Below are 14,698 nucleotides of genomic sequence, written 5' to 3' on the forward strand. Positions count from 1 at the left end.
TGTGACATTTGATTTCTGTTTTAATCGAGACGTATGACGTAGCGAGTGGTGGTGGACAGCCCCTGCAAGGGATGCAAGCAGAGTTGGTGCGGCCGGACATTCGGCACCCGAACCTCAGTGTCGCTCAAATCGCGGCGCGCGTTGGTCGTGCGTCGGACGCGCGTGAAGTGATGTCTACGAGATGAGGCTGTCTCTGGTGCTAGTGTGGTTGGGTGCAGCGGCGGCTTGCGGCCCGGGCCGCGGCTTTACACGCCGCCACGGACCGCGCCGCATCACCCCTCTAGTATTTAACCAACATGATCCGAACATTAGTGAAAACTCCAAAACAGCCAGCGGGCCCCCTGAGGGTCGCATCACGAGGGACGATGAAAAGTTCAAAGACTTAGTGCCTAATTATAATCCCGATATCGAGTTTCGGGATGAGGAAGGCACCGGCGCTGATCGCTTGATGACCCAGGTGAGATTTTATAGTTTACCCAAAGGTCTGGCTGACTGAAACGCTAAAATGAAAACTGTTGGTAAAAATCTTCTTTCAATCAAGTGTTTATCATCAATTATTCGTTGAGTGCAGAGTAAATGTCGAGTTGTTAAACAAGATAATGGACTTCAGAAGGGATCGACTATTTTGAAAACTTCTTATTGCGCGGGTAGGGACAATTGATGGTGTAAATATTAACGTTCTATGAACAAAAGGCACAAATTGCGGGTGTTACGGTAGCTTCGTAGCGATTGTAGCAGTGCAATTACAGGCTTTGACAACAGATACTTATTGTTTCTGTGACTAATTGATGAATGATGAATTCTTTTCATTATTGACGCCAGTTTTGGTGAATATATGGCCGTCGTAAACTCGGTGTTAAAGGTATTGAAAGTCATGCGTTGTCATTCATTTCGTAAACGCGTAAATATACTTACGGGAACCTTATTGTTATATTCACATTGTAGTTTTTTGGCTCGTTGCGTCGATAAAAGTTTTGACGCATTTTAAAATCAGGACATTCTTTTTATACTTTAAAGGCAATTGACATTGTATCAAGCAAATTGAACCATTATTAAGGAACTAAATTTGGACCAAAATTTGCCAAAATAGATGGGTACCATGGGCGCAATAAACAAAACTGGTCACAATATAACATTAAATTAACATACAAGGACTATTGCCCCAAATAGTTATAATAACATTATTAAACCATTACTTGAGCTTGCCTTAAATGATTAGGTAGGGTGTGGCTTCGATTCCCGTCGGGTTAGTGATATCTGGAAAATTAAATAAATATCCAATTTAACTACACAACTTATTATTGTGTACACAATGTGACCATAAAATACTTTAAAAATTTAGGAATTTGCAATATTGCAAAATACGAAGAATATATAAATTAGAAGACGTAAATTACTTGTCATAATTAATCTATTAATGTATTTTTAAATTAAACTGTTACATGTTTTTCGAAAAACATTATTCTAAACTGTGTTGAATAAATCATCTAAAATAGTTTTCATTTAAGATTGTCTAACGCATGTAATCAATTAGTAAACGTTTTTGCTGCCAAAGAAAATTTTCAGAAGATATTCGTTTTCATATTGAAACTGTAACGCAAAACGGATTTAGGATTAACCTCGCACTAATGGTATGGTAAACTCCATGTTATTGACAAACAAACAAAATGTCATTGACGTTCGAGAATTATATAACTACTTGGTTAAAACGTACATAACTGATGATTTTTAATGATCCCTTTAAATTAATAATATTTATGTATTTACACTTCGTTACCTTAAACATATATAAAACAGGTTACATGAGTTATTAGTAACAAGCGGTCTTATCGCTAACAGGTGATTTCTTCCAGCATGAAATACCTGCTTATAGTACAAGAAGTGCATGAATAATTATTTAAAGAAACATAAAATGACATATATTAAAATATATATACGAAAATAATAAATAATATTTGAAAACTAAAAGCTCATGATTAATCATAGATTTTTATGTAGTTTATTGGTAATGGTACTCTAGACCATTAATAGCGAGGTTGTATTTATTTTTTTGTAAATTAACACATTCTACATAAATTCATTGCCAATGAAAGGTAATATGAATCAGATTTTATATAATTTTTCATTACTGATAATAAGGAATATTTTTTTGAGGAATAAATCTTTACATTATAGAATGTCAACTGTTATGGTTATTATTTCAGTAATGAATATCAATCCGACCCGTTTACTTAAAAAAGTAATTTCTCTTAAAAACTTTTTAATAAAACAATAACTTTGCCGTAATCTATTCCAAAAGGCTTGTCGCATTATTCTCAACCGCTTGGTCATTATGTGGGTACTTCACATTTAATTTAAATAGCTGGTACTTTGGAGTTCATTTATGTTCCAAGTTACAAAAGAAAGGAAGGAACTATTTTCCATTGGTTTCTTAAAGTCCTATTTATCTGTATTTATAAGTCAAAAACTCTTTGACGTTGTGATTATCCTGTGCTGTGTTTAGCGCCGTAAAAAAGTTAATTGAATTTCAAAGTTATTTTTTAATTAAAAATTAAGAAATCTAAGTATAGGGTTTTGATAGAAAATGCATGCATAAAAAAAATTCAGTAATTTTCAGTGAGCGCAATTCTGAAGCAATGTACTGTTACAATAATGATAAACTTATGAAACATCAGAAATACATAATTTCATAACCATTATAATAAAAATGAATACTTAAATATATTGCAATGAACATTCCATATAAATTGAAAATAATTTAACTCAAGGAATGTCACCAATGTTTTCGTGTATGAGAGGTTTTCCAAACATGATTTTGATGTTTACGAAAATCTATATCGAATCCATAATCAATCAACGTTTGATTAGTGTTTTGTGTTTGCACGGCTCCAAAGATCATATAGCGTAGCCGATACTCATTTCCGTACAATTAACCCAAATCTTCAAATCGCTGTCGCTATTTTCAAGGATGACTTTGTTTACTTCGTTTGCAAATAATGACTTAAGAGCATTGTAAGTTTGCTCGGCAAATATTTTAATGGCCTAATGTACTTACCCGTGGAATCCAGTTATGTGGCCATAATAATAATCGGTATTGGGTAGAGACAGTGGAGCGCATGTGTGCGTTTGGATGAAGAAAGGCCGACGCGAAACCGCCGGTTATGTTATGTGCTCGCCGCGGGCAGCACATAGCCGCGTCGAGCCAAGCAGCCTTGCATTCGTAAAAATCTTCGAACCGGTTTGATGCGCCTCCATTACTTTCTTTCTGCCTCCGCTGTGCCTCCCATTTAACTCGGGCCCACTTTTTATCAGGAATCGGTATCTCCTTCTAATAGTATTATTTATATCTCATGAATAAGAGAATATGGATGCGGTGCGTTACATGCCAGCCTCCTTAGATAACCTGTGGCTTTCGATTTTATCGATGTTTTAAGCTACAATGTCCTTTGGTACCAAGAAAATAAGTGAATATGTCTATTTATAGATGGATGTAACGTAATCATGCAGGCATCCTTGACTTAGAAAACGTGCAAGGCTAATCACGGTACTTCCTTGGTGACTGCTGATTTGTTCGGCAGTGAAACAACCGCAGAGCATTTACGTAACGACTCGGCTTTGTCCATTTCAATTACATTACATACGATTTTATGTTAGACTTTATTTAATATTTCCTTTGAAAAGCTATGGCAGTTTGAGGGTTGGGAGGAAAGGGGGGGTGAAAGACATAAATATCTCGGTGATTTATGGGCGAGGTGGCCGCGGGATAGGTCAGCATTATTCAATTTGAGGCTCGAGTTACAATGAGCTTTTACTGCGGTGCGCGAGCGCAGATAGCATGTCAATCTCAGACGCTACACAAACTTTTGTTATCTACTTAAAACGTTTATTGTAATCCCGAGATTAGGCCGTGTTTTAGTTTTAATGATGGCTTAGAATAGTTTATGTAACGGCGGTAATCAAAGTCTGAAGTTACGCTATACAACTTGTAAATTCATTATATACATATGTTTTAATTACTGGGGAAATAAATATTTTTATTAGTAAAAACATGATATGTAGTAAACGTACTGGCGTCTTCGTTATAGTTTTTCGCTTTCACACTTACAGCGCTGAACAGCTTATATTTTTTGGAAAGCCACGCATTCCTGTTAACCTACTCAGACGAACTCAAACTCAGTTAGTAAGAAGATAAATCAAACACACATTAAATTCGATGAAATCGTTTTAAAGCCGCTTAATTATCGATTGTTTATATTGATTTCATTTTACAGTCTGATACGGTAAAGTGGTTTAATTTGTTGCCAGCAAAGAAGCCGCCTCCCAAATGAGGTACTTTTGTGCTTATTAGCTCAGGGTAAAAAACCGAACGATCTCTTGTGAATAATTAACCATAATCAAATTAATCCTAAAATTCTACGGTGGGTTTACAACGTTGTAAAATGTAATAAAGAGCACTAACGGCCGGAATATTGCTTGTTTACAAATACTTCGATATGTGGAAGTCGCTTACCGCTGTCTAATGGCCGGTTTCTATATCCAAATTACCGATGGTAGTTGCAACGAATTGTTAATATTATTTGATATAGTTATTTTTAAAGACAACTGACTATGCTCTAGTCTACTAAGTATAAATAATTTATTTCACATTTCAAGAATTTAATTACATCTTTAAAAATGATGAAATTAGTATTTATAGTTTGTTGTATTCATATATATTATTAACTTCTTTCTAAACCAAATATACCTTTACTATTAATAAGAAAATAAAATAAAGATACTTCAAATGTGACTCCATATTCTCAGTTTCTTTACATATATATAGTAACAAAAGATCTGACTCAGAGATATTAGGAAAAGTCATATTCTATAATTTATTTTGCATTGTTCACGCGCATTTTGTATGATAATAATTAATTATTAATTAAAACCAATCCATACATAAGTGCTATTTGAAAGTTTACAATAAAACATTAGTAACTATATGGAGACCTTTCGCCTTCGTTTCAGAAACCTTCCTGCGTTAAATATTTGACATTAATATTATTTTCTTTATTTCCCCATAATTATGTATTGACAGTGTATATTTGCGGATGCTTGGCTTCATGTGACTTCTTCAATACAAAGAGTGAGGTATGTGCGATATTGCGGGCTATACGATTTTGTGGAAGTTGCATTGATCTGGTTAGCGCTGCGCCTTCTTAAGGTCTCATGTTATTTTCACACGTGTGATACACACCTTTCTATAACATATTTTCATAATTATCTGTTGTCCACCTTGTAATATGTGATGTTTGAGAGCACAAATAAAATTAAATTAGCAATATTTTTGACCCGATTTATAAAAACATACGCATAGAATTGTATTTTTTCGGTTCTGTTCGTTTAAAAACAATAATTTATCTTTAAACGTTTCTATACAAAAATATTTTTGGCCTGATAGTATAGGACAAGACAAAAAGTATGAAGAAATGTTAAGTATATTCACTCGTCCCACCATTGCATCCTTGCTAATCCCATCAATAGTGCAGCTCTCAGGTTTGCATGCATGAACACTTGTTCAAATACGGAGCCAAACTGTTCATGATAGGTCTTTGAACCGGCTGTGTTTGCGGTATGTTTTATATAGTTGCTTCTTAAGGTGGCGATAAATTAACGATTTGCATCTCTCTTGCGAACGTAAACAGTCATGATGTATGTGTACACGAATGTGTCAATATTTTAAAGTGCCATAATCTGCATAAGAATCTGCGAATACATTTACCTTGTGATGACATGACTCAAGACGGTAATTGGTTTTCAATATAAAACTACACATAATCCGTAAAGGATTTTCCTAATTCTATTACGAAAGCTAAAATGATATGTTTCGGATTCACAAGCTGCGAATCGGCATATGACTGTGAGACTTAAATTAAATCTTTTGTTTAGAAAAGTGTTTTATGCTGTTTTATTTGTCACCGCAAATATTTGATGTGTTACAACTGTTCTCTTATCATACTCTTATCTGTCAAACCTCAGTCAATGCTAAGAGGCACGGGCCAAAAGACTACACACATCCCTAACAAACACAATAAAGTCGTATGTAAATAGTTGTAAAAAATCACATTACTTCATTAGATAATTTTATTAGATTACAGGCCTTTATTAATTACATTAATTTAATTAGACTAATCTTGTATCAAGTAAAACTTGCAGTGTGTGGTTATGAATCGGTTATAAATCAAGGGATTTGAGGATTTGCTAAATAGGGCAGAATAACGTTGTGTAATGATGAGTTGCGATGAGCGAATAATTTGAATATGAATAAGTTTTGCGTATTTCATATGTCAACAAACCTACCTTTACCAAATTAGGCTATGAATGTAGTAACTAATATGTAAAAGGTACAGTGCCTCAGGGACCAAACTTTTTAAATTTGTTTTGATTTTCTTTTTAATAATTTTTATTATTACTTTGTAGGTTAAGAAAATTGTAATCCATATCGATATAAGATGTTAGTTGTTTTCTTAACTAATAATGGTATATATTAATATGTCAATTGGCAGTTATATATATAAAACACTTCTTCACACTAAATCACCATCATATGATCAATCCTATTCTTTGCAATATGTGAACGTGTTAGACATGTTATAACAATAAGTTTTAAATCACTTTAATACTCTGATAATCCTTGCATTGTTAGGAAACCACAGATGAAATCTTTTAACGAAATGCACCTATGCAATACCACAAGTAACAATTTACTGTATCGGGTACCTAAATAAATATTCTCCTCAATTTCTTCTTTTATATTGCAAAGAAAGTGTTAAACAAGATGGATGAATTACATAGACACAATCAGTCATGATTTGACAGCTTGCAAATGTCAAAATATAATTAAAGACAGTAAATTTTATCATAATCTACCTGAATCATTCTGTCACAATCCTTTAGGCGCATATATTCACTTGTGATAATTTGATGAACTTATAAATGTTACAACTACTTAACACCGTATGAGTTATATCCAGTTTATGGATGCATCAAAGATTATTTATTTTATCCTGCTCCCAATTTCATGTTAACATCAATGGCTATTAGTTATTTATCGCTTTCACTACTCTCTTCCTTTCGCAACGTCTTTGAAATGCAATAACACCACAAATTGAAACTTTAACATGCGCTTGCACTCATTATTCTATTTTTAATTTTCCTTTGCTGTAAATAACATTTATTTTACGCAACTCGATTTTCGGGAATCAATATCGTTGGACGATGTACAAATCAAGTATAAGGGTGCAAATATTGTAGAAATATCTAGCTGAAAACCCTTTGGGACATATCCAAGTGGTCATAAAATCAGGCGTATTCTGGCGTGTCGATCGGCACTTAAATCTTACACCCAATAAAAGTGCACCTCTCCAGTACAGACCTGTAATTGGTCGCGCTCATGCTGTACTCGATTATAGCCGCGGGCTCGATCAACACGGACATACTTTTACGAGTCTCATTGGCCCTGTTTAATGACGTGTGACGGCAATACGAAGAACAATGAGCTTGTAATTGGATTTTTACAATCTTGAAAATTCATGTTCATAAAAATTCCATATCTGCCGTAAAAATCTAAATTATATATGGATTTGATAGTGTTGCTCAAATCAGGCGCCGCAGGACCCTTGTCCCACCCCCCGCGTCTTCCCACCCTCACCTTTATTTATATTTATTTACCTTCGCTTCATTCAACGAAGGGCCGCCCTTTCGGCCCTTTTTGTCGCCCCGGTACAAATATTGTGAAAAGAGGCTGCGGTTTTGAGTGAATTTATTGTACCACAGTTTGATGGCACAACCTCGATGCCGCCTCGAAAAAAATCTTTAGAAGATATAAGCAGCTGAGTTAAAATGCGATTGCGAGATCATAAATCACAAACACTTCATTACGTTCAACAGTTTTTAATTTTTAACACTAGGACTGTTTAAAATGTGTTTCGTCGTAGATAATGTTATAATAAGTATATATTATAGACTTACATATTCGACTTATATCAATATATTCCATTTTTATCTATTATAATTAGAATATTAAAATACTGAATATTATGAAACAACACTCGGAGCGAAAACAATAATGTAATTGCTTTCAATATTTTAATCATAAAACAATGCAAAGATAAATCGCCACAAATCGTGCGAGCTAAAGATGAAATCTTCACCCCATTTAAATGTTGTGACTCTACGACGTCTGTGCGCATCAGTTATCATGATAAATGACGTATTTATTTATCCGACGATCCTAAATAGCTATGGTAATATTGAAACTACAACAGCACAAAAGGTAACAAAACACAAAAGTTGAAAAAGGTAAACCGCGCTATTTACAAAGTGGCTAGCGAGGACCACACAGCCACAATCGAGCCGCGCGTGCGACTCCGCTCAATAAAAAAAATCATTCCCAAGTCCCAACATCAGATCTTTTTTCGGTATATCTCGCATTTTGATGGTGTGATTTGTGACGTTCGGATATGGTGACATTTCCGTTAACTTTTATGAAAAGAACGGGATCATTACCGTGTTACTTGTTTATTTTTTTTCTATTGTTCAATTCAAAGAATTAATCCACATATCATTTATGAAAACAAAGTATTGGATCTCATACGCGGATTCCAGTAAAAACGCAAATTGTTATCGTAGAATCGGCCGCCGAACGTCTGTGTTTACGCGAGCGCACCGCGCGCTGAAAGACGATGAACATACGCACTCTTTGACACGATACTCACGGCCTCTCTCATCTCGGAATAGCTAATACGCCCGTTTTAACTGCATGATATAAATGTTATCTCAATTTCAAATACTTAAACGTATTCTACCTTAAACTTGATCAACAAAACGTCTACACAAAACAGGAAGTTCATGCTTGTCATTGGATGTAGGTACCGCGCTACTTTAGAGCGCTTCTAATTGACGTAGGCGCGGCGGCTGCCTAACCTAATTTACATTAATGCAAACGAGCAGCATTGTTCAGGTGTGAAACACCAGTGTCAACACGTGGTACTCAAATAGTTTATTAGCTCCACCCAGCACTGTTCTGGCGGACTCTCTTTGTTACATCGACAGCTCTTTAAAACACGCATATTTAACGCTTAAATAAAATCATACAAGGTGCCGCGAGAAACAAATATGCCTTCCCCCATTCTCGCTTCCTCTGCGCCATTATAGTAATTATCATACAGATACATACGTTATGTTATTTCTAAATTATTTCGTGGAAAATTGTTAGTAAGTAAATTTAAAGCTATGTGAAATGGAATGTTATGTGATGTGGCTGAATAAATGTATTTCTTTCGGCGTCATGTCTTAGTTATATAAAGCGTTTAAAAATACCTTAATCTACAAAAAACCTATATTTATCGGAGACAAAAATATCTAAGTTGTTTTACTAAATGCAGACTTTAGTGTAAAAGCCAACGTATAAGATAATGATACTCGTTTCACGAAACGAATTATTCAGATGAAGGACAATTAACTGTTATTACTGGGCAAATGTGGGAGAAATCGTATCGGTGAGAGTGTAGGTCGTTGACTGGGGGTGCCTGCGGTTGCTTGAAACTCAAGAAGAGTGTAGCGGTCACCGGGTATCTCACAGCCTCCAAAGAATGTGGCCTCGATCGTACACATTCGCCGACCGAAATTGATTTTTTATAATTAAGCGCATACCATGAAGGTTTTTTGTGATTTTTATTGTGGTCTACATTTTTAAAACAATGATTATTTATGTGTGAATCGCGTAAAGATTTTTGATTTTAATAGGTTAGGTTACTTGCTAAAAGTAGGTCTTTTATGTATTTCTCAATTTAATACACTGTGAACATTAATATAGATTTATTTTTCGTTATCCTTTTACAAGTTGAACCTCAAATGTATCAAATGACGTCACCTGAAAACAATGGTTGATCATAAATTATTGTGACAAACTGACAAACAACAACATATTAAATTAATCTCCTCATGTCATGCATGTAGTCGATAGCCATTATAAAAAATTACCGATTGAGTCTTGATGTAAAGTGCATTCTTATGTATGACAGTAAATTCACGAATATATGCGAAATGAACACGGTTAAAAAAACAATTGAATCAAAATGAATCATTTTATTATCACGGATTTAATCCAATTGTTTGCATTATTTTATTTTTAAAAAAATCAGTTTCGGTACACAGTAAACGGCGGTGGAAATCTTTCATTTGTAACTAAAAAGTACTTACAAATTGTAAAAAAGTAATTTAAGCATTTGTTCTAGTAGAGTTGTGCAATGCCTTACATTGAAACAAAAGTTTTTTTTTTTATATTACTGTAGCCGTATTTTCTACAAAGCTTCTAATCTTATGATCTGCGAAGAGCGCGGTGTGGGCGCCGATCGTGATCCAATTGTTTACATTATTATAACCATTAGCGTGTTCTGAACTCGATTCTTATATCGTTATGAGATATAGCTTAGTACATTGCTTACTTTGAATAAAAGAATGTTGAACGTCTTATTGCGCATTTAATTAACTGATAAAAAAAGTGGTGCCTTGCTGCGTGTCTATTTTCTGTGATGCGTAAATGAAAGACAATATTTTCGTTTTTTTTAAATTATCATTTGTTTTAGTTGTATTATATGTATTGTGTCTTTAATTTAAATTGATTAAAGTTGCAACATTTACTTTAAAATTCATAACAAAGTTTTATTTATTAAAATGCAAAAATCCTCAAACATTTCAATGATTCATACATTCAAAACCGCATTGTCATAAAATATCACAAAATACACTTCATTGTTCATTTTCCTCACTTTTCTCGAAAACCTTTTCAATGTTATGTAAACAGTATATAATACTCAATAACCATGTAATCGATTCTCTTTATGGGTGTTTACAAATATTTTACATATGTTCGACATCGGATTATGGGTTTAAGTAGCACAGAGTACCTATACTCATGCGTACTTGTACTCGTAACCAACGAGTACGAATACTCACCAAGAACAGAACGTATACAATTCCAATTAATCATTAATATTGTTCATGTATTATATAAGTAGTCTGTAGCTTACTCTATATATTTTCTGTATAGATTATTACCCTTGACATTGTTCGAGGTTAGATTTTGTCTTGAGTCTTTGCATGATCCAAAATAATCATTGTAACAGCACATAAGATGTAAGTTGTATATGGTTTTTATGAGGATGAGAGTTTTATGGAATTCAAGAGGGCCGCGGTTGCAGTGCTGATACTATACGAATAGTTCCCACGGTGCTTGTTTTCCATTCCGCCTACGTTTATTATAATTTATTACAAATTCCCTGTTAAAAGATTTAAACAGGTTAACGTTTCATAAATCTTTCTTGGTAAAACAATTTTTCAATCACACATTTTATTCGCAACACAAATACGGGATTCTTAATGTATCATGTGGTACCCACACATACACAGCGAATTACATCACATTGTTAAACCATTGATTGCCCCCGTGCCTTTAGAGGTTAACGTTGGTGGAGTTTGAATTTGATTCTATTCAGAAACAATTTTTGTTTCTAATACAGAAGTTTCACTCACCTTCTTGCCCTAAAATTACTGAATTATAAATTTTTATACAAGTATAACATTTATGTAATATTTTGATGTATTGCATAAAAAGCTTAAATGTAAAACGGATCCTTTTGAAACTCACAAGAGCAGCGTCTAGTGTTTAATATAATTAAAAAAGCGCAAAAATTGTCATTTATCATGTATCGAAATATTATACGAATTACCTTGTGAATGTCGCACGGACTGGTTTGAAATGCAATACTGTCTAGTTTTTTCATGTCGCCATATTTATGTAAGCAAATCATTTAATGTCGTTATTTGGTCTAGCGGCGATTGTCCAACGAAGAACAATGCTTGATATGGTTTCGCGATTAATAATAATGATTGTAACCTGAAGGCTGGACGGTATTTTGACTATGGCTTACCTGATAAGGCACATTCGTATTGTTCTTAAACCTATCCGGAAAAAAAACTTCCGCTCTTAGTTAGAGAAATAATCACGTAGGTAAATTTCATTCACAATATGTGTATAAGTTATTATAAAAGAGGTTCTAAGTGTTGATACGCGCAGTTGTTCTGTGCATTTATAAATGAAATTTCAACAATCGAATTTTGTACGTACGGAAATTATTTTTAGTCGCCGTAAGTCTTTTTAGCTTTCCCGGTATTTCTAATAATTAAATCCAGCGGCAGAGGCGAATAGATAGGCCGGCGTGTACTCAATGAGACGTAATACAAAATTATTGGTCATTGTTTTAATACAACAACCGAGACACCGGTCATAACTATTAAAATATGCGATGCATTGACCCGAATGCTCTTGGATATCTAAGTGGGGCTGTATTGTTTCTCTTAGAAACATTTACAAATAAAATCTATGGAAATATTATTATTATTGTTTTGTTAAATAGAAGAGAGACAATCGCAGTTCATTAAGAGTTAACAGTTACTGAAAGCTTTTAGCAAAGTATTCCTCATCCGAGAAAGATGTCTTTAAGTAATTGAGCATTAAAATTTATACCCGAGTTACATCGTTTTAACATACCTAGTTATGATTAAAGAAATATATCTACTAGTAGAGATAATGGGTAACTCTGAGTAGGGTTATTTATTTGAGATAAGATAATTAGATTACGAGGTAATTTTTAGTGTTTTTTTAATTATAAAAAAATAGTTTCCACTAGATAACTTTGTTCAATAATTGATATTATATGCAGTCTATATGTTTTGACAATAACAAGCCATCTGTTCTTTACATAGATACCAATTAGTACTGCAATAAAATACTATGTAAGCAACTATAATTTTGAGTAATAAAATATTTCGCACTTGAGTAAGTGACACGACAATGAACCCAATATGAACATATTTTGTAATGGTTAAATGTCATTTATAAACCCAAAAATAATAAACTACCAAAATAAATAAACATTTTATCATCACTTATTAACTCCGTCTTTAGTCTAAACGCCAATGAATTATCGTCACAAAATACAAAAGATAGCTCTGTGGAATCAGGGCGATAACAATCTAAAAGCTCTGGAGTCGCGGTAAACTATAATTTAATTGCGGTCGCGCACTCTTTTGTTTTATAACGACAAACTAGACAAGTCACAATAGATAATGCTCAAAAATGCTAAACAGATGATAAAAGAGTAATAATATTAAATTGTAAAAAGTATGTAAACTGTGTCATATTCTCTATGCCCATCTGTCTTTATTTTGTCTATTAAAAAATACAAATGTCATTATATATTGTAAGTAAATTGTATTTTGAATTGCATTTTCTGGAATGACGCTACTTATTTTGTAAAAAAAGAGACATTAGATTAATATATTAAGATATCGTACATTTTCTAGCTGAAGACAGTGTAATGAGCCAAATAAACAGCATTGCGTTATTTTTTCATAATATATGAGACGTTATTCATGTATGAACTTCTTTATTGCTTAAGAAAAAATCTCTAGACTTTCAAATTAGCATGACTTAAAAGTGAATCGATCTCTGAGGTCGGTCATTGTGTCTGCTAAGGGGGACATTTGTCTACTATTATTATTTTGGGCCGGTTTTTTATGTACCTGCCCACATGGCGCCTACCTATTCATATTCAAATTGGACTTTCGTGTTGAGTAATTTTTAACATTTATATACAATTGTGTAATCTGAGTGTTAGTATGATAAAGAATAACGCTTTATCTGTGATAAATTGAATGGTTTTTGATAATTGGTCAATAACTTGAACTTTGTTTCTATGAAGCGCGTGGAGGGGGTAATTTTACGATCAAATTAGATACGCGGATACCTTTTTTGTACGGATATGATTAATTTAACCCTGAGTGGTTTAAGATCAAGCTGACCAATAGAATTTGTTTTTAAATGACCGAGAGGATAATGTCGGTCTTTATACCCCGCTGGGGTATACTTGGGTTATCCAGATTAATCATTAGCACAGAGTTCCTCCCACCGACGCTTATTTTATTTTATTTATGGCCGTCGAGCCAAGGTGAGACTCCAATTTTGCATGCGCCTGAGTCTTGGTAATAAAATTATCTGCTAGCTATACTCACACTGTAATGTATCGGCGTATAATTTATTAGTATATAAATATATATTTTCCTGTCTGTACAAATGTGTATAAAAATAATTTTATAATTTTTACGATAAAATATGCAAACCATATGGAAATGGTACAGTGATGAGTGCTTTCATCATCTAAGTGGAAGCTATGAAAGCTACTGTTATAGGTGTACAAATATTTATACCTATTTACAATATGAATTAAATAAGTCTTCATAAATCAAGCTATTAGAGGAGTGACGTCTCCAACACAAAACAAGGCGAGGCCGAGGGTTCGGTGGCAAAAAGCGGTCTCATGTCCGCGATGTTAAGATAACCTTAAACTGAGCATTTGTTATCCTTATCTCGTGTTTGAGCGTGGCTAATGTGCTGCAGGCTGATATACCTGATCGATTTATGTCGCCTGGCACCCACGACAAATTGATAATTAATTTTCGAAAATGCTTTTGATCACACCGAGTTTGCGAAAACTGATGAGCGCTAACTACAGCTATTAAAAATCAATATTTTAGGTTACTCAAGTTTTGATCGGCACGATTTTCATCAATTCTGTCAATCAGTTCGTTCCTATTA

The 14,698-nt window shown here is 33.8% G+C and overlaps 1 protein-coding gene across 1 annotated transcript in view; it reads left to right on the top strand.

Annotated features, from left to right (window-relative positions):
• Positions 1-135: 135 nt before the first annotated feature.
• Positions 136-14,698, top strand: part of LOC123711364 (tiggy-winkle hedgehog protein) — a 30,914-nt gene continuing 16,351 nt past the window's right edge. The window contains exon 1 of the mRNA XM_045663917.1: positions 136-457. Within this exon, the coding sequence (XP_045519873.1) occupies positions 182-457 (276 nt within the window). The 5' untranslated portion in view covers positions 136-181. The remainder of the gene's footprint in view (positions 458-14,698) is intronic.

Source organism: Pieris brassicae, chromosome 6, assembly GCF_905147105.1.
Source record: "Pieris brassicae chromosome 6, ilPieBrab1.1, whole genome shotgun sequence".
NCBI classification, from domain to species: Eukaryota; Metazoa; Arthropoda; class Insecta; order Lepidoptera; family Pieridae; genus Pieris; species Pieris brassicae.